Source organism: Oncorhynchus tshawytscha, linkage group LG24, assembly GCF_018296145.1.
Source record: "Oncorhynchus tshawytscha isolate Ot180627B linkage group LG24, Otsh_v2.0, whole genome shotgun sequence".
Lineage (NCBI taxonomy): Eukaryota > Metazoa > Chordata > Actinopteri > Salmoniformes > Salmonidae > Oncorhynchus > Oncorhynchus tshawytscha.
The window spans coordinates 20114780-20133781 of NC_056452.1; the positions used below are offsets into that span (position 1 = coordinate 20114780).

Consider the following 19002-nt stretch of genomic DNA (forward strand, 5'->3'; position numbering starts at 1 on the left):
GCAAGGATATTGCTGCCAGTAGGATTGCACCTAAATCAACCATTTATCGGATCATCAAGAACTTCAAGGAGAGCGGCTCAATTGTTGTGAAGAAGGCTTCAGGGCGCCCAAGGAAGTCCAGCAAGCGCCAGAACCATCTTCTAAAGTTGATTCAGCTGCGGGATCGGGGCACCACCAGTACAGAGCTTGCTCAGGAATGGCAGCAGGCAGGTGTGTGCATCTGCACGTACAGTGAGGCGAAGCCTTTTAAGGGATTGCCTGGTGTCAAGAAGGGCAGCAAAGAAGCCACTTCTCTCCAGGAGAAACATCAGGGACAGACTGATATTCTGCTAAAGGTACAGGGATTGGACTGCTGAGGACCGGGGTAAAGTCATTTTCTCTGATGAATCTCCTTTCCGGAAAAAGCTTGTCCGGAGAAGACAAGGTGAGCGCTACCATCAGTCCTGTGTCATGCCAACAGTAAAGCATCCTGAGACCATTCATGTGTGGCGTTGCTTCTCAGCCAAGGGAGTGGGCTCATTCACAATTTTGCCTAAGAACACAGCCATGAATAAAGAATGGTACCAACACATCCTCCGAGAGCAACTTCTCCCAACCATCCAGGAACAGTTTGGTGACGAACAATTCCTTTTCCAGCATGATGGAGCACCTTGCCATAAGGCAAAAGTGGTAACTAAGTGGCGCGGGGAACAAAACATCGATATTTTGGGTCCATGGCCAGGAAACTCCCCAGACCCTAATCCCATTGAGAACTTGTGGTCAATCCTCAAGAAAACTCCAAGCATTAATTATGCAAGAATGGGCTGCCATCAGTCAGGATGTGGCCCAGAAGTTAATTGACAGCATGTCAGGGCGGATTGCAGAGGTCTTGAAAAAGAAGGGTCAACACTGCAAATATTGACTCTTTGCATCAACTTCATGTAATTGTCAATAAAAGCCTTTGACACTAATGAAATGCTTGTAATTATACTTCAATATTCCATAGTAACATCTGACAAATATCTAAAGACACTGAAGCAGCAACTTTGTGGAAATTAATATTTGTGTCATTCTCAACTTTTGGCCACGACTGTACACAGCACATGCATGGACCAGTAATGTACACTGCACATGCATGGACCAGTAATGTACACTGCACATGCATGGACCAGTAATGTACACAGCACATGCATGGACCAGTAATGTACACTGCACATGCATGGACCAGTAATGTACACTGCACATGCATGGACCAGTAATGTACACTGCACATGTATGGACCAGTAATGTACACTGCACATACATGGACCAGTAATGTACACTGCACATACATGGACCAGTAATGTACACTGCACATGCATGGACCAGTAATGTACACTGCACATACATGGACCAGTAATGTACACTGCACACACATGGACCAGTAATGTACACTGCACACGCATGGACCAGTAATGTACACTGCACATACATGGACCAGTAATGTACACTGCACATACATGGACCAGTAATGTACACTGCACATGCATGGACCAGTAATGTACACTGCACATACATGGACCAGTAATGTACACTGCACACACATGGACCAGTAATGTACACTGCACATACATGGACCAGTAATGTACACTGCACACACATGGACCAGTAATGTACACTGCACATACATGGACCAGTAATGTACACTGCACATGCATGGACCAGTAATGTACACTGCACATACATGGACCAGTAATGTACACTGCACATGCATGGACCAGTAATGTACACTGCACATACATGGACCAGTAATGTACACTGCACACACATGGACCAGTAATGTACACTGCACATACATGGACCAGTAATGTACACTGCACATACATGGACCAGTAATGTACACTGCACACACATGGACCAGTAATGTACACTGCACATACATGGACCAGTAATGTACACTGCACACACATGGACCAGTAATGTACACTGCACACACATGGACCAGTAATGTACACTGCACATGCATGGACCAGTAATGTACACTGCACATACATGGACCAGTAATGTACACTGCACATACATGGACCAGTAATGTACACTGCACATACATGGACCAGTAATGTACACTGCACACACATGGACCAGTAATGTACACTGCACACGCATGGACCAGTAATGTACACTGCACATACATGGACCAGTAATGTACACTGCACATACATGGACCAGTAATGTACACTGCACACACATGGACCAGTAATGTAGGAGTGAGATCTTGTATCTAGGCTCTTCTTTGTAACATCTTCCTTGATTCTCTCTTTTTAACACGAGTTACCGTAGCTCTACTTGGAGATGGGTTTCTGTTATTCCTGTACTCTCTCCTCCCCTGTCCCTCTGTCCCTGACGGTTCCTTTGTGCTTCCTTAGCTGACGTTCTTACAGCGTCCACTGCCTCGTATAGCCCAGAAGGTAAACTGAACAACATAACCAGCCGCCCCGCCTTCACAGTACCAGCGCTACTGCATGGCTCCTACTGTAACACTCTGCCTGTGCAGTGAGCTTGGCCTGGGTGCTGTACGCTTTGCATATCTCTGTCGCGCTATCTGGAGTGAATTCGGGGCTTTTAATGTACCAAGTGTGGGTACTGGGTGGGTTAGAAGTCTGGAACTGTTGCATTGTGTTTGGGGTTTTGTTGTAGTACTACGCTGCAGATGGGATGATGGTCATGTCGCCCGGGGGGGGGGGGTCATGTCTAATGATCTGTTTGTCTCCGTGTTGTCAGTACACACAGGGCCAGTATAGTGTAAATACGCCACCCCCCATCCGCACTGCTGTGTTTTGATGTGTACGTCCTGACCTCGCTGGTGGCAGTGGCTCATCAGAGAGAGAAAACAAAGACATCTGTTTTCTCAGGCCCCTGCGCGCCCCTGTCCAACGGGGAACCGCGGGGGTTAAAAAACTCTACTGTTAGGAGCTCTGGGGATAAGCGATGCTCTCACCAGCCACTACCACATGTAACCAGAGCAGTATGAGACACAGACAGACGACACTACACTGTACTGTAACTGCACTGAACCGGTGGGATTCCTCCTGTCAAATAACTGTCATGTTGGTGAAAATTCCTCTTTAACCGCAAAGCACTTTGACTTTGGATGTGTGTGATGGATGGCTTACATTCATGTTTTGTGTCCTGCTGTGTGTGGGCGAGAGAAGAACAGGAGGCTCAAACTCCCAGCTCTTTGTTTACAGAATCTGCATTGCATTGTGGTATTCGTGGGGGACCAATGTTTTCCTCGGAATGGCATTTCCCCAATTCCCAGCATTGCAAGCAAGATATCTGATATGGGGAGGAATTCTTCCCAGTTTAGCACTTATGGTTTGACAAGGAAGACTCAATGTGAAACCATTGACTAACATCACATTGAAAGCAGTCCGTTGATTAAATAAAGCTGGTCTGCCTGACTCCCTCCCTCCCTCAAAGTTGATGGTTCTGTTTCTCAGATAACATCCTAGATGATAAACCAGACGGGAAGTCCCCAGGTGACAAGGATGATCATCCCATCATTGATGAGATGCCCAAGAGGATGAAGAAAGCAGACAATGCTGTAACCCAGAGCAAAGGGAAGGTTGGTTTCACCTCTAACCCTTGTCCTCTAGTCTCTGAACCAAGAGAGACCATTGAGAACTAGGAGACACCAGATTTGACAAATGCACCTGAAATGTTTTTTTTTCTTGGAAGTAATCCCAGATGGAGTGACTGACTCTGCCCCTACCCCAGGTATTTGACATGGAGCTGGGAGAAGAGTTCCATCTCCCCCAGAACAAGAAGGAGAGTCGACAGATCGCTCAGGAGCTCTCTGACCTCGTCATCTACTGCCAGGCCGTCAAGTTCCCTGGTAGTCCTCCTTTCATTTAATTGACTTTACTGTATGGCTCATTCCAGCATAGAAATGGTTTATGTTCACAATGTTGTGCGTTTGCTTATTCCTAGAGTGTTTTTATTCTGCCTGGTGATTTTTCAATAGTGAGGGATACCGATTAAAAGTTCACAAAGGAATAAAATACAGGTCTATGAATTGATGGTAAATTAGAATCAGGTGCACATCTGCTAGGGGCATAATTCTCCAGAGCACAGCCAGAACAAACAAGCAACATTAAACCAGCGAGAGGAGGAGAGCTGGTGCCCTTGTCTTACACTCTCATCTGGGGCTCTCTTTCTGTGTGTGTGTCCATCTGTCTTGTGTGGGAAACAGGCCTCTCCACCCTCTCTCCTTCGGCCTCTGGCAGAAGAAAAGACAGAAAGAGCAGGAAGTCCATCTTTGGCACGGTTCCTGGTCGTAGCGGAGGCAGCCCCGGGGAGGCGGTGACGCTGGGCCGGACCCCAGGGAAGGGTACGTATGGCCGGGCCTTTCCCCATGACCCAGACCCCTAGACCTGGAGCTGGGGGACGGGATGTGAAGGGACAGGGAAGGGTATGTATGGCCGGGGCCTTTCCCCATGACCCAGACCTCTAGACCTGGAGCTGGGGGACGGGATGTGATGGGACAGGGAAGGACACCCACATAGTCGGACTACACCCCATGGGAACCAGCCTATTAACTTTTCCATACTTAAAATGGCCCTCTAAAAGTGAGTGCACGATGTAATCAAAAGTATACTGAAAGATGCTGAGAGGAGCTGTCGTGACATTTGTAAAGGGTTTGTAGAAGGGTTGAAATGGGATTTTCTTTTTGGAGGCCCATGTTCTTTCTGGCTCAGCACTGAGGCTTGGCAGAGCGTTTGAATAGTATTGTAGCTAATGCCTCTTTCATGATCAATGAGAACACTAAGGAAGTTACGATTAGTATTATTTAAATGTCCTAATGAAATGTTAGTGTTACATTGTCTTTAAGGTCCTGGAAAAAAAGCTTTTTTTTAAATGTGTTGAAATCGTTATTTGATCTGTCCTTAGTATTCACAGTTATTGCTCTGGATAAACGTATCAGAATGAGTATCAGTATCAGAATCAGTATTTGTATTAGTATTATAATCAGTATCAGAATCAGTATTAGTATCAGTATTAGTATCAGAATCCGTATTAGTGTCAGAATCAGTATTAGTGTCAGAATCAGTATCAAATCAAATCAAATTTTATTTGTCACATACACATGGTTAGCAGATGTTAATGCGAGTGTAGCGAAATGCTTGTGCTTCTAGTTCCGACAATGCAGTAATAACCAACAAGTAATCTAACTAACAATTCCAAAACTACTACCTTATAGACACAAGTGTAAGGGGATAAAGAATATGTACATAAAGATATATGAATGAGTGATGGTACAGAGCAGCTTAGGCAAGATACAGTAGATGGTATCGAGTACAGTATATACATATGAGATGAGTATGTAAACAAAGTGGCATAGTTAAAGTGGCTAGTATTAGTATCAGTATCAGTATTAGTAGAATCTGCTAAATGACTAGCTAGGTTGTAAATGTACATTTGTCCGTCTGACTGACCTCCAGGTGGTGTGGAGGCCATGCGTCTGGGCTGGGAGGAGCAGACGTCGCCCGTACTCAGCCCCAGCGCGTCACTGAGCGCCATCATCCGCACTCCCAAGTGCTACCACATCTCCTCTGTGAACGAGAACGCTGCCAAGCGCCTCTGCCGCCGCTTCTCCCGGAAGCTGATCCAGCACACCACCTGCCAGCTGCTAAGGACCTACCCGGCCGCCACACGCATCGACTCAGCCAACCCCAACCCTCTGCCCTTCTGGCTCCACGGCATGCAAGTGGTGGCCCTCAATTATCAGACTGACGGTAAGGTGATGGAGTGGAGGTTTACTGAGAGGGTCGGTCCAGGTTAGTCCCTGGATGAGACTATGCTCAATGGTGATTCTTCATTGAAAGTATTTTTTTTTTAATTGTCCAGGACCAGACTGGGACTTTATCAGGAAGTAACCCATGAAGTCTATAACTAGGGCTCTTGAGTTCTTCCCTGGTCAGGTGACATGGTAATAAAAAACTCAGGGCCCTACTTCTTGAACTCATTGAACTTTTCATGAAACTCTAGTTGCTTACTCATTGGAAATGGCGTGGGCAGGGTACATTACAGTATCACCCTGTGGAGATGTATTGGAGAAACACTGGCAGGGTTGTGCTCGAATGCATGTCATGTCATTTCTCTGTAAGGGGGCGCTCTGACCTTGGCAGCACCTAGTCCACTCGGTACACTGAACATGGTTGTGATACTGATGGGCCTGATGCATTTTATGGGCTTTGTCTGTTTTACACTAATTTACAAAGCTTGGACGCAGCTTTGCAAGCTGATATGTTTTTCCACTCACCTGTGCCAATACAGCGTTTCCAAACAAAAATGATGTTAAGTGATGCTTGTGGAACAATGGATTTAGAGTGGAAGGTCTGCTATTTTTTTTCCTTCTCTCCTTTTCTCCCCTCTTTCACTCACTTTCTCCATCTCTACCTCTGCTCGCTCTCTTCTCTGCTCGCTCTCTGCTCTGCTCGCTCTCTGCTCTGCTCTGCTCGCTCTCTGCTCTGCTCGCTCTCTTCTCTGCTCGCGCTCTTCTCTGCTCGCGCTCTTCTCTGCTCGCTCTCTGCTCTGCTCGCTCTCTGCTCTGCTCGCTCTCTTCTCTGCTCGCTCTTCTCTGCTCTGCTCTGCTCGCGCTCTTCTCTGCTCACGCTCTGCTCTGCTCGCTCTCTGCTCGCTCTCTGCTCTGCTCGCTCTCTGCTCTGCTCGCTCTCTGCTCTGCTCTCTGCTCTCTCTCTCTGCTCGCTCTCTGCTCTGCTCGCTCTCTGCTCTGCTCGCTCTCTGCTCTGCTCGCTCTTCTCTGCCTCTGCTCTCTGCTCTGCTCGCTCTCTGCTCTGCTTGCACTCTGCTCTGCTCGCTCTCTGCTCTGCTCTCGCTCTCTGCTCGCTCTCTGCTCTGCTCACGCTCTGCTCTGCTCGCTCTCTGCTCTGCTCGCTCTCTGCTCTGCTCTGCTCGCTCTCTGCTCTGCTCGCTCTCTGCTCTGCTCGCTCTCTGCTCTGCTCGCTCTCTGCTCTGCTCGCTCTCTTCTCTGCTCGCTCTCTTCTCTGCTCGCTCTCTGCTCTGCTCGCTCTCTTCTCTGCTCGCTCTCTGCTCTGCTCGCTCTCTTCTCTGCTCACGCTCTGCTCTGCTCGCTCTCTACTCTGCTCGCGCTCTTCTCTGCTCGCTCTCTGCTCTGCTCGCTCTCTTCCTCTGCTCGCTCTCTCTCTACTGCTCGCTCGCTCTCTGCTCTGCTTGCACTCTGCTCTGCTCGTGCTCTTCCCTGCTCGCTCTCTTCTCTGCTTGCTCTCTGCTCGCTCTCTTCCTCTGCTCGCTCTCTACCTCGCTCGCTCTCTGCTCTGCTTGCACTCTGCTCTGCTCTGCTCTTCCCTGCTCGCTCTCTTCTCTGCTTGCTCTCTTCTCTGCTCGCTCTCTTCTCTGCTCGCTCTCTGCTCTGCTCTTCTCTGCTTCTCTGCTCGCTCTCTTCTCTGCTCTCTCTTCTCTCTGCTCTGCTTGCTCTCTTCTCTGCTTGCTCTCTTCTCTTCTGCTCTCTCTCTGCTCTACTTGCTCTCTTGCTCTGCTCGCTCTCTTCTCTGCTCGCTCTCTGCTCTGCTCGCTCTCTTCTCTGCTCGCTCTCTTCTCTGCTCGCTCTCTTCTCTGCTCGCTCTCTGCCTCACTCACTCTCTGCTCGCTCTCTTCTCTGCTCGCTCTCTTCTCTGCTCTCTCTGCTCTCTTCCTCTGCTCGCTCTCTACCTCGCTCGCTCTCTGCTCTGCTTGCACTCTGCTCTGCTCGTGCTCTTCCCTGCTCGCTCTCTTCTCTGCTCGCTCTCTTCTCTGCTCGTGCTCTTCTCTGCTCGCTCTCTGCTCTGCTCGCGCTCTTCTCTGCTCGCGCTCTTCTCTGCTCGCTCTCTGCTCTGCTTGCACTCTGCTCTGCTCGCTCTCTTCTCTGCTCGCTCTCTTCTCTGCTCGCTCTCTTCTCTGCTCGCTCTCTTCTCTGCTCGCTCTCTGCTCTACTTGCTCTCTTCTCTCTGCTCGCTCTCTTCTCTGCTCGCTCTCTTCTCTGCTCGCTCTCTTCTCTGCTCGCTCTCTTCTCTGCTTGCTATCTGCTCTGCTTGCTCTCTTCTCTGCTCTCTGCTCTCTGCTCTACTCGCTCTCTCTTCTCTGCTCGCTCTCTTCTCTGCTCGCTCTCTTCTCTGCTCGCTCTCTTCTCTGCTCGCTCTCTTCTCTGCTCGCTCTCTTCTCTGCTCGCTCTCTTCTCTGCTTGCTCTCTTCTCTGCTTGCTCTCTGCTCGCTCTCTTCTCTGCTCGCTCTCTTCTCTGCTTGCTCTCTGCTCGCTCTCTTTCTCTGCTCGCTCTCTTCTCTGCTTGCTCTCTGCTCGCTCTCTTCTCTGCTCGCTCTCTTCTCTGCTTGCTCTCTGCTCGCTCTCTTCTCTGCTCGCTCTCTTCTCTGCTCGCTCTCTTCTCTGCTTGCTCTCTGCTCGCTCTCTTCTCTGCTCGCTCTCTTCTCTGCTCGCTCTCTTCTCTGCTTGCTCTCTGCTCGCTCTCTTCTCTGCTTGCTCTCTTCTCTGCTCGCTCTCTTCTGCTGCTCGCTCTCTTCTCTGCTTGCTCTCTTCTCTGCTCGCTCTCTTCTCTGCTCGCTCTCTTCTCTGCTCGCTCTCTTCTCTGCTGCTCGCTCTCTTCTCTGCTCGCTCTCTTCTCTGCTCGCTCTCTTCTCTGCTCGCTCTCTTCTCTGCTCGTTCTCTTCTCTGCTCGCTCTCTTCTCTGCTCGCTCTCTTCTCTGCTCGCTCTCTTCTCTGCTCGCTCTCTTCTCTGCTCGCTCTCTTCTCTGCTTGCTATCTGCTCGCTCTCTTCTCTGCTCGCTCTCTTCTCTCTCTCTCTCTAGACCTGCCCATGCAGTTGAACACAGCTCTGTTTGAAGCAAATGGGCATTGTGGTTACGTTCTGAAACCTCCAGTGTTGTGGGATCGCTGCTGTCCCCTCTACCAGCAACTCTGCCCCCTGGAGAGAGATGTGGAGAGCATGAGCCCAACACTCTATTCTCTGACGGTGAGCACTCACGCACACCTCTCTATGTTTTTGGACTGCAAACAGAGTTTTTTATACTCCAGCGTGTTGGATTTGAGTTCAAATGTTTCATATGAGGCGACAGTACGGAATGTCACCTTTTATTAGAGGGTATTTTCATACATCTCTGTTTTACCGTTTAAGAATGAAAGCACTTATGTATCTTTTCCCCCCATTTGAAGAACTCAAGTATTTGAACAAATTCACTTATAGGGCATTAAGTAGTCAAAGGTTTAGTGTTAAGATCAATGTTCAGTTTGTTTTGGTTGTGTTTTAGATTATAGTTTGTCCAATAGGAATTGACTGGATGTGGATATATGGATGGGACTGTACATGGACGCATGTGCGCACACACACACACACACACACACACACACACACACACACACACACACACACACACACACACACACACACACACACACACACACACACAGTGCTCTGGGAGTACACACACAATCTCTCCCCCTCTAGGGATACCCCGATACTCAACCCAACAAAAACTAGAATGTAGCCAAACGCACTTCAATATGACCTATGTACTAGTTTCTCCCACTAACTACCCTTCTGGGTATTAACACACACTTACCCAAAGCACTCCCATCGGCTCTTCAGCATGGCTTTGATGGTTTATTAGAGCTATTTGCATCATAAATCTGATTTGTCTAGTTGACAGACAGGGACGCTACGCAATAAATATTTTGCAATAGTGTGGGGTAAAAGACTAGTTATGTCTAAACAAAGAGATGTTTAATTTCTCCTCCGGAGTGACTAACAGGTGCAGTTTGGACACATCGACAGATTTTTCACCTAGTCAGCTCAGGGATTCAAACCAGCGACCTTTCGGATACTGGCTCAACGCGCTTAACCACTCGGCTGACAGAAGTATTATAAAGTACTAAGTGAATAAGTCATGTATCTGTATTAAAGTGCTTTTGACATGAAGTAAAGATGTCCTCCCCCTCTCTGTCAGATTGTGTCGGGGCAGAATGTGTGCCCTGCCAACAGCGCGGGCAGCCCCTGTGTGGAGGTGGACGTGCTGGGCATGCCCGTGGACTGCTGCCACTTCCGCACCAAGCCCATCCACCGCAACACGCTCAACCCCATGTGGTCAGAGCACTTCCTGTTCCACGTGCACTTTGAGGACGCCTGCTTCCTGCGCATCGCTGTGGTTGAGAATAACAGCTCCCAGACCACCGCTCAAAGGACGCTGCCTCTACGGGCCTTCAAACCAGGTGAGGAAGAGAGAGGGGGCGTGTCCACACGCTATGTAGCAACACGCTACTGTATTTATCAACGTGCAATGTTGCAACACACTATGTACAGAGTTGGCTAGCAGCTATAGCATGACATGTGGCCAGGTTAATACACTTCTACTCCCTGTTGTTAATGTCTGTGGTTGGTTGTGTGTTGTTCCAGGTTACAGACACATTCAGCTGAGGACACAGCACAACGAGCCCCTGGAGGTGTCCAGTCTGTTCGTCTACAGCCGCAGAGTAGAGGAGAGCCCCACCGGCACAGCCCTGCCTGCTGCCATGGTAACACACGCTCACACCCCACTAGGGAAGGAACATCTAGGGATTACTTAGATTTTTTTTGGAGCTCGTCAAACAGCATCCGATGAGCTAATTAGCTAGCAACCTTAAAGTGCATGTGAGGACTGTGTAAAATACTCTGTCGTATCTATCTGTACGGGTCACTGTATCCCTGGCAGCTGTTCAGTTCTGAGGAGCGGAGGTCAGCCCAGCAGCACCAGGTGACAGTCCATGGTGTCCCAGGTCCAGAGCCTTTCACTGTAGTGTCTGTGAAGCAGCAGACCACCGTCAGACAGCTACTGGATACGGTCAGTCCCAGCCCGCCCACCCACAGACTGACGCACGCCCACACACCTGCCAAAGTGGCTCATGGATTTCCCCTCTCCCAACTTTAGTTACCGACGTCCACAGAAGGTGCCGGTGAGTACTTCCTGTGTGAGGAGAAGGTGCCTCTGGTGAAGGAGCGCAGTGACAGTAAGCGGTGTCCTCAGCAGCGCCCCCTAGCCTCCGAGGAGGAGATCGTCAGGGTGGTCAACAGCTGGCAGCCTGAAGAGGGATATGTGGGCAGAATCTACCTTAAAACCAAGGAAGAGGTGTGACTTTTTTAATCAACACTGTTCTAGAGTCAAGATATTTATATGAGAAATAGGTCAAGCCCATTCATTTTCAAACAAATCGTGTATTTTTTTGTTCTATAGAATTGTTATGGATTTCTTCATGTTCTAAGGCCCCCCTCTTGTGGACATGTTCTGAATTACACACCACTTTACTTTCATACATGGGAAAGTCTCAATAACGAAACAATTAGAATAATGAAATGCTGTGTTGGCAGAACCTGAACTATAATAACAGAGTGGTGGAGAAAGTGGAGGAGGGCGTGGAGAGGGTGGTAGCAGGGGAGGACGACACCTTCTTCGTCCAGGTGCACGACGTGTCCCCAGAACAACCTCACACAGTCATCAGAGCCCCTCGATACAGCACGGCGCAGGACATCATCCAGCAGGTGATGATGTGGCGCTGCACATTAAAAACAAGAATCACAGGAGACTGGCTTTTATATGCATATTTTCTGACATCAATTCATGCACTAAACCGGTGTATGCGATTCAGAACAAGTTAAACCTACAGATACACATGAATGAATGACCTGTTGACAGCTGATTTTGAAATGGCTTTGGACTGAAAGGACATGGTCGTTGATAAAGAAATATATCTTTCCTCGGGTCTCGTTTACAGACGCTGAGCAAAGCCAAGTACTCCCTGAGCATTCTGAGTAACACTAACCCCAGTGACTATGTGTTGGTGGAGGAGGTGTCGAAGGAGGCCAGCAGTAAGAAGTCTTCTCAAGCTAAGCCCTTCCAGAGGGTCCTCCTGGACCAGGAGTGTGTGTACCAGGTCCAGGGCCGCTGGAGGGGCGCAGGGAAGTTCATCCTCAAGCTCAAAGAACAGGTACACAGGTTTGGAGGGAAGGAATGAACTGTGCCAGTGTGTGTGTATATACAGTGCCTTGCGAAAGTATTCGGCCCCCTTGAACTTTGCGACCTTTTGCCACATTTCAGGCTTCAAACATAAAGATATAAAACTGTATTTTTTTGTGAAGAATCAACAACAAGTGGGACACAATCATGAAGTGGAACGACATTTATTCATGAAAAATTGGGTGTGCAAAATTATTCAGCCCCCTTAAGTTAATACTTTGTAGCGCCACCTTTTGCTGCGATTACAGCTGTAAGTCGCTTGGGGTATGTCTCTATCAGTTTTGCACATCGAGAGACTGACATTTTTTCCCATACCTCCTTGCAAAACAGCTCGAGCTCAGTGAGGTTGGATGGAGAGCATTTGTGAACAGCAGTTTTCAGTTCTTTCCACAGATTCTCGATTGGATTCAGGTCTGGACTTTGACTTGGCCATTCTAACACCTGGATATGTTTATTTTTGAACCATTCCATTGTAGATTTTGCTTTATGTTTTGGATCATTGTCTTGTTGGAAGACAAATCTCCGTCCCAGTCTCAGGTCTTTTGCAGACTCCATCAGGTTTTCCTCCAGAATGGTCCTGTATTTGGCTCCATCCATCTTCCCATCAATTTTAACCATCTTCGCTGTCCCTGCTGAAGAAAAGCAGGCCCAAACCATGATGCTGCCACCCCCATGTTTGACAGTGGGGATGGTGTGTTCAGGGTGATGAGCTGTGTTGCTTTTACGCCAAACATAACGTTTTGCATTGTTGCCAAAAAGTTCAATTTTGGTTTCATCTGACCAGAGCACCTTCTTCCACATGTTTGGTGTGTCTCCCAGGTGGCTTGTGGCAAACTTTAAACAACACTTTTTATGGATATCTTTAAGAAATGGATTTCTTCTTGCCACTCTTCCATAAAGGCCAGATTTGTGCAATATAAGACTGATTGTTGTCCTATGGACAGAGTCACCCACCTCAGCTGTAGATCTCTGCAGTTCATCCAGAGTGATCATGGGCCTCTTGGCTGCATCTCTGATCAGTCTTCTCCTTGTATGAGCTGAAAGTTTAGAGGGACGGCCAGGTCTTGGTAGATTTGCAGTGGTCTGATACTCCTTCCATTTCAACATTATCGCTTGCACAGTGCTCCTTGGGATGTTTAAAGCTTGGGAAATCTTTTTGTATCCAAATCCGGCTTTAAACTTCTTCACAACAGTATCTTGGACCTGCCTGGTGTGTTCCTTGTTCTTCATGATGCTCTCTGCGCTTTTAACGGACCTCTGAAACTATCACAGTGCAGGTGCATTTATACGGAGACTTGATTACACACAGGTGGATTGTATTTATCATCATTAGTCATTTAGGTCAACATTGGATCATTCAGAGATCCTCACTGAACTTCTGGAGAGAGTTTGCTGCACTGAAAGTAAAGGGGCTGAATAATTTTGCACGCCCAATTTTTCAGTTTTTGATTTGTTAAAAAGTTTGAAATATCCAATAAATGTCGTTCCATTTCATGATTGTGTCCCACTTGTTGTTGATTCTTCACAAAAAATACAGTTTTATATCTTTGTTTGAAGCCTGAAATGTGGCAAAAGGTCGCAAAGTTCAAGGGGGCCGAATACTTTCGCAAGGCACTGTATGTATTAGTGTATATCTCTACTAATTGTAGAGAAATGACTTCTAAAAATAAAAAGAGCTGAATCTGAACTTGAAAAATAAGCATGTAATAACTCAAACGTTTGTGTAAATGATACAATTATGCCCATGTTTGAGAGACCCACGCATCGGCTCAAGTTCATATGAGCAGCAATAATCTTTCTCGCTCTTATCAGGTATAACACTGACTGTTGGTGTGTGTGTGTGTGTACTCAGATGGCCCGTGAGGACAAGAGGAAGGGCATCTCGTTTGCCAGCGAGCTGAAGAAGCTGACGTGTCGCAGCCGGAGCATCCCGGCTCCAGCCGCCCAGGAGAGCAGTCACAGTAAGGATGAGAACTGCAGGGCAGCATGCAATGTGCCTCTGACTGAGACCCGTGAGTGAGAGACGTTCGGTCAGCAGTGTGTGCATAGAGTCCCCAGAAGGTACGGAAGTCCCTACAGTTTCCTGTTGTCTTTACAGCTAGGGCTTGTCCTTCTTCTTCGTGTCTTCCATAGTCAGTTTTCTTTCTTCAATTCCTTAACTTCTGACATCTTCCTTTGTTTACACAACACCATATATTTAATGACATACTTTATCACCCCACAAATTAGCATAAACGTGTCACCCAGGGACCAGTAAGGGTGTGATTTACGGCTGTTGGGTTGCTGTGTTTAACCAGGCTGTGGAGTGCCAACGGGTTTATAGATATGAGGTGTGGTTAAGTGTGAGTGTAATATTCTAAACCGGAATTAAATAACACCAGCAGCACTCCATAACATGTCTAAATAATCTATTTCTCTCTGTAGTGTTTTGCATCTTGGCTACAATGTGCTTTATTTCAATACTGTTTGTGTGTTATTACATTATACTGTAGTATGACATCTACAGATACACAGTATGTTTGTGTGGACAATGACATGGGCAATTGCGTATTGCATCATGCATCTGAAGTCTTCTCTACTATACACAGAGTGTATGTCTGTGTCGTCCTGTTGTCCATGTCTTCTCTCTAACCCCTGACTTCCGTCTCTCCCTTCGCAGGGTCTCTCTCTGCAGGACTCGAGGCCTGGGTGATGGAGGGCCGGGCTGAGGCAGAGAGGCTCCTCCTGGGGGGCGGGGCCCACACCGGCTATGTGACCCCTTCTACTTGGTCCCTCCCTCTGCTGAGGAACTGGAAGATCCACAAATGAAGCTAGGTCCCCTCCACCACCCTAGAGAGCACCTGTGTTCCTGAACACACCATGATGAGTCGAGTTACTCCCTCCCATGAGTGAAGAGCTTCCCCCAGAAAGTCCCACCCAGACTGGCTGGTTGATTTGGAATGGCGGCTCCAGGATGACGGTTCTGAGTGAAGGAAGACCTCGTCATCTACAGGGTCGTTAGCCGTCCCCCCTCTACCTGGGTCATATTCATTAGGGTACGCTGTAGCGGAGCATTTTGCAACGGAAAATTAAACAAATGTTTCTTACTGGACAAGTTTAGGTAGTCCCTCTGTGTTTTAGTTTTCTTCCGTTTGGTGCCCAATGAATACACCCTTGAAGTGACGCCCAGGGATGAGGTAGCAATGTTGAGGAGACAGATACTGGATGTAGCAGCCAGCCTAACCCGGTTCAGCCTGGTTTCTTTGAGAATGAATACCCACAGCTGAGTCATGCCCTTACTGTATGTAGGCTGGTGTTGAATGGCTGCATTGAATCCAGGCAGCGTATGTAGTTGTGGTGCGGGAGGCAGCTATAACTGCGGCTCGCAGCCTTTCTCCTGCTAAGAATGAGGGCATTGTGAATGTGGCCAACAAGCTGGCTTGTTGTATGATTCCCTTTGTGACCCAGTTTTCACAGTACTGTAATTTCAAACACATAGTTGTGTATTTGAAGATGTTCAGTGTTTTGCACGTAGTTGTTGTTCTGCTGTTACGCTCAGTACTTGCTCTCTCTACTTTGAGGGTGAATCATTGTTTGATATGAAGTTGTGAGGTCACCTTGAATGGGTTTCCACCTCAATATGATTTTGGCTTCAAATTCAAACTTTTCATCAGGTCAAAGTTGAGAACCACCATCACTTCTTCAATGTCAAACGCAAAGAGAGGTTTTCGAATCCCCAGATATACTTATTTTCGTTAAAACCTAAAAATCTCAAGTGTAGTTTTAATGTAATGTTATTGATTTCTTTCTATTGGAGCACACATAACCAGCATAACAAGGTCAGTACAGGGTTTTAAGAGTTTTCTGATATTGTTCCCAATTTATTGATTGGCATATTGATTGCAGACCCTCAGCATTATCTAGTAACATTTGTTTGAATTGTTTGCTGATGAAATTGGTTAAAGCAGTAAACCGTAGTCTACTAATGGCTCTGGTCGATCTGGATTGCTGAAGCGTTAGATTGCGAGATCGAAATTGAAACGTCCTTTCGCTGACACGTGAACATGGCCTTTTAAATTTCAGTCACGCTGATCTTCCGCGATACGGATTGACTAGAATCCTCAAGTGTTTTAACCGATGTCCATTTCAATCAGTTGTCAGAAACTTTGTTTAATGTTGTTTCCCTCCTTGGTTTGGACTGTGGATCACTGTGTGAGAGACATGTATAACAAAGTCATTGTCTGTAGTTTTTCCAACTTAGTACATGTTTTAAACTATGAAGCTTTGGCATTTTCTAATTCATTCTTTATGTTGTACTTTGTGTGTGTATCTTGTCTGATCATTGGTACTGCCCAGATGTCCACTTCCTCAGGGCATTACAGATCTAGATACATATTTCAGCCTCTCCCCTGGGTCCATACAATCTCACAGCAGACAAAATGATGGGCTTTTATGCAGCTGCTGTATGAGATCTGTAGATGCTACAGTACTTAAATGTCCAATATCAACAAATTAGCAACCAATCAACTACAACTTTCCATCATGACAATATTATGGAAAAAGTATCAACAGACTGCATTATAACTATCATTTTTTTACCAAGGTTTTTCTTTTGGTATGTTTTGTCACCCCTTTTATTTTGAAAAAATATGTTTTAATTTGACTTGGTTGACTATGGCCTCTGGCTCTTCATTTAGTTTTGAGTAATCAAATCCAAACAGTAATTTTACCTTATGAGGATTGTAATGCCGATGACATTTGGCTGACAATGTAATAGCAAACTACCATCTCTTCCCTGTTTGCTTTTTGAAGGGGTCAAATTTCTTTCTCTTAACCTTTTAGACCTGAGTTGTAAATATAACATGACTATTGTTGTCGAGATGTTTTGTATGTTATATTTATTTGATTGTGTAGCCCTGGTTGGTTCTTTCCTTTATTACTTTGTGTACAAAGCTCTTATCGAGTTTTTCCTGCAAGTAGAAAAAATATTTTGAATTGTCTTAATTTATTTGAAGGTGTGGAGGAAAAATGCTTTCACTGCTGTGACTAACTTTATATTTGTAATTGAAATATGTACTTTTAACATGGAGGCTTTAATATATAGCTAGTATTAGTTATTCTGCTGCACACTGGCATCGTATGCTTTTCATGTAATGTTTATTAGCGTCAGTGCTGAACATTTAACGTTTGTCAAGTTGTGTCAAGCGCATACCGTTACGGTAAATTTAATTTCAGCGACTTAACATCTCCACATTTATGTTTTTAGCTCTTGGAGTCTCACCCCCATGATGAATGTCATAGTAACATGTTCACTGTGATGTGACGTGACCGTCGGGGGACTACTGTCTTAATTACTTGGACTAATAATTGTTCTATATTATGACCACAATAAAAATCATTAGTCATATTTCATGTTTGGATGACTTGGTTTAGTAAAAGGCATAAACTGACGCACACCCCAGAAATGTTTTGTAGAGGTGCTGATTATTGGAGAGTAAACTATAAAAAATAAAGTTTTACACTATGCTCCCAAACATTTTAGTGGGTATAGCAACCTACAGTGCTGTCAAAGTATTCACACCTTGACGTTTACATTTGGTTACAGCCTGAATTTATAATTGATTGATTATTTTGTCACTGGCTACACACAATACCCCCATAATGTCAAAGTGGAATGTTTTTTTTTTCTTCAACATTTGTACAAATGAAAAGCTTAAATGTTTTGAGTCAAGCTATGAATACAAGCTATGAATACATTCTGAAGGCACTGTATAACCATGAAATGTTTGGGTGCATAATTAGTGTGCAACTTTCTTTCTGTGAATACATTACTCTGAGATTGAGGTTTATAAAAGGGGTGTACAGGACTGTAGGGAAATGAGTCATCAATGGGGCAGGTGGTTTAACGCAACATTACTTTGATGTTCTTCGACACTTAACTGTATCAAATGTTTTTCTCAGGTGTCAAAAGTGTCTGAACATCAGCAAAGAGAATGATTAAAAAGCAATGTCAAACAGAAACCAGTACACGGTTGATTGTTATTTTACAGGCCATTTAAATCAAATACAGGCAAAAGAAGGGGGTGGGGGGGGGTCCGGTTGGGTGTGAAGTGTTATGTGCTGAAATTCATCGACGTAGGATCCTCTTCCTCCGTTGAGAGAACACGATCAATCGGCTTTGCCTATCGTGAAATAATCCTGGGACAGACAATGCAGAGGTAGGAGACAAAGACAACTCACTTAAAGGAAATTCCTGCATCATACCGGGATGATTTCTGCATTTTGAAAGTTACATATCTTGAAAATATGATCGCTGACTAAAGCAAAAGATTTTGGGACTATATCAACAATGGACTAACGAAACAGTTTTTGGGTGGAGTATTCCTTTAAGTGGGGCCTAATAACATTGTGGAATATATATATTTTTTTTTCACCTTTATTTAACCAGGTATGCCAGTTGAGAACAAGTTCTCATTCACAACTGCGACCTGGCCAAGATAAAACAAAGCAGTGCAACAAAAACACGAGTTACACATAAAAAAAAGTACAGTCAATAACACAATAGAAAAATCTATGTACAGTGGGTGCAAATGTAGAATAGTAGGGAGGTAAGGCAATAAATAGGCCGTGGAGGCGAAATAATTACAATTTAGCATTAACACTGGAGTGATAGATGTGCTGATGATGATGTGCAAGTAGAGATACTGGGGTGCAAAAGAGCAAGAGGATAAATAACAATATGGGGATGAGGTTATTGGGTGTGCTACAGGTACAGTGATCGGTAAGCTGCTCTGACAGCTGATGCTTAAATATAGAGAGGGAGATATAAGACTCCAGCTTCAGTCATTTTTGCAATTCCTTCCAGTCATTGGCAGCAGAAAACTGGAAGGAAAGGCGGCCTTGGAGATTTTTTCTATTTTATTTTACCTTTATTTAACTAGGCAAGTCAGTTAAGAACAAATTCTTATTTTCAATGACGGCCTAGGAACA

At 45.9% G+C, this 19002-nt stretch overlaps 1 protein-coding gene across 10 annotated transcripts in view; it reads left to right on the top strand.

Moving 5' to 3' along the window:
* LOC112223466 (1-phosphatidylinositol 4,5-bisphosphate phosphodiesterase epsilon-1) overlaps positions 1–18033 on the top strand; it is an 80927-nt gene extending 62894 nt beyond the window's left edge. For 7 of the 10 annotated variants that reach the window (XM_042305474.1, XM_042305475.1, XM_042305476.1 and 4 more), the window contains 14 exons: positions 2385–2426; positions 3459–3583; positions 3736–3853; positions 4211–4348; positions 5460–5753; positions 8839–9002; positions 9994–10255; positions 10440–10558; positions 10735–10863; positions 10951–11148; positions 11388–11558; positions 11792–12004; positions 13886–13994; positions 14693–18033. In XM_042305474.1, the coding sequence (XP_042161408.1) occupies positions 2385–2426; positions 3459–3583; positions 3736–3853; positions 4211–4348; positions 5460–5753; positions 8839–9002; positions 9994–10255; positions 10440–10558; positions 10735–10863; positions 10951–11148; positions 11388–11558; positions 11792–12004; positions 13886–13994; positions 14693–14841 (2231 nt within the window). In that variant the 3' untranslated portion in view covers positions 14842–18033. Of the gene's footprint in view, positions 1–2384; positions 2427–3458; positions 3584–3735; positions 3854–4210; positions 4349–5459; positions 5754–8838; positions 9003–9993; positions 10256–10439; positions 10559–10734; positions 10864–10950; positions 11149–11387; positions 11559–11791; positions 12005–13885; positions 14095–14692 lie in introns of all 10 variants that reach the window. The other 3 variants (XM_042305477.1, XM_042305478.1, XM_042305479.1) reach the window with 2 other exon arrangements.
* The last annotated feature ends 969 nt before the right edge of the window (positions 18034–19002 follow it).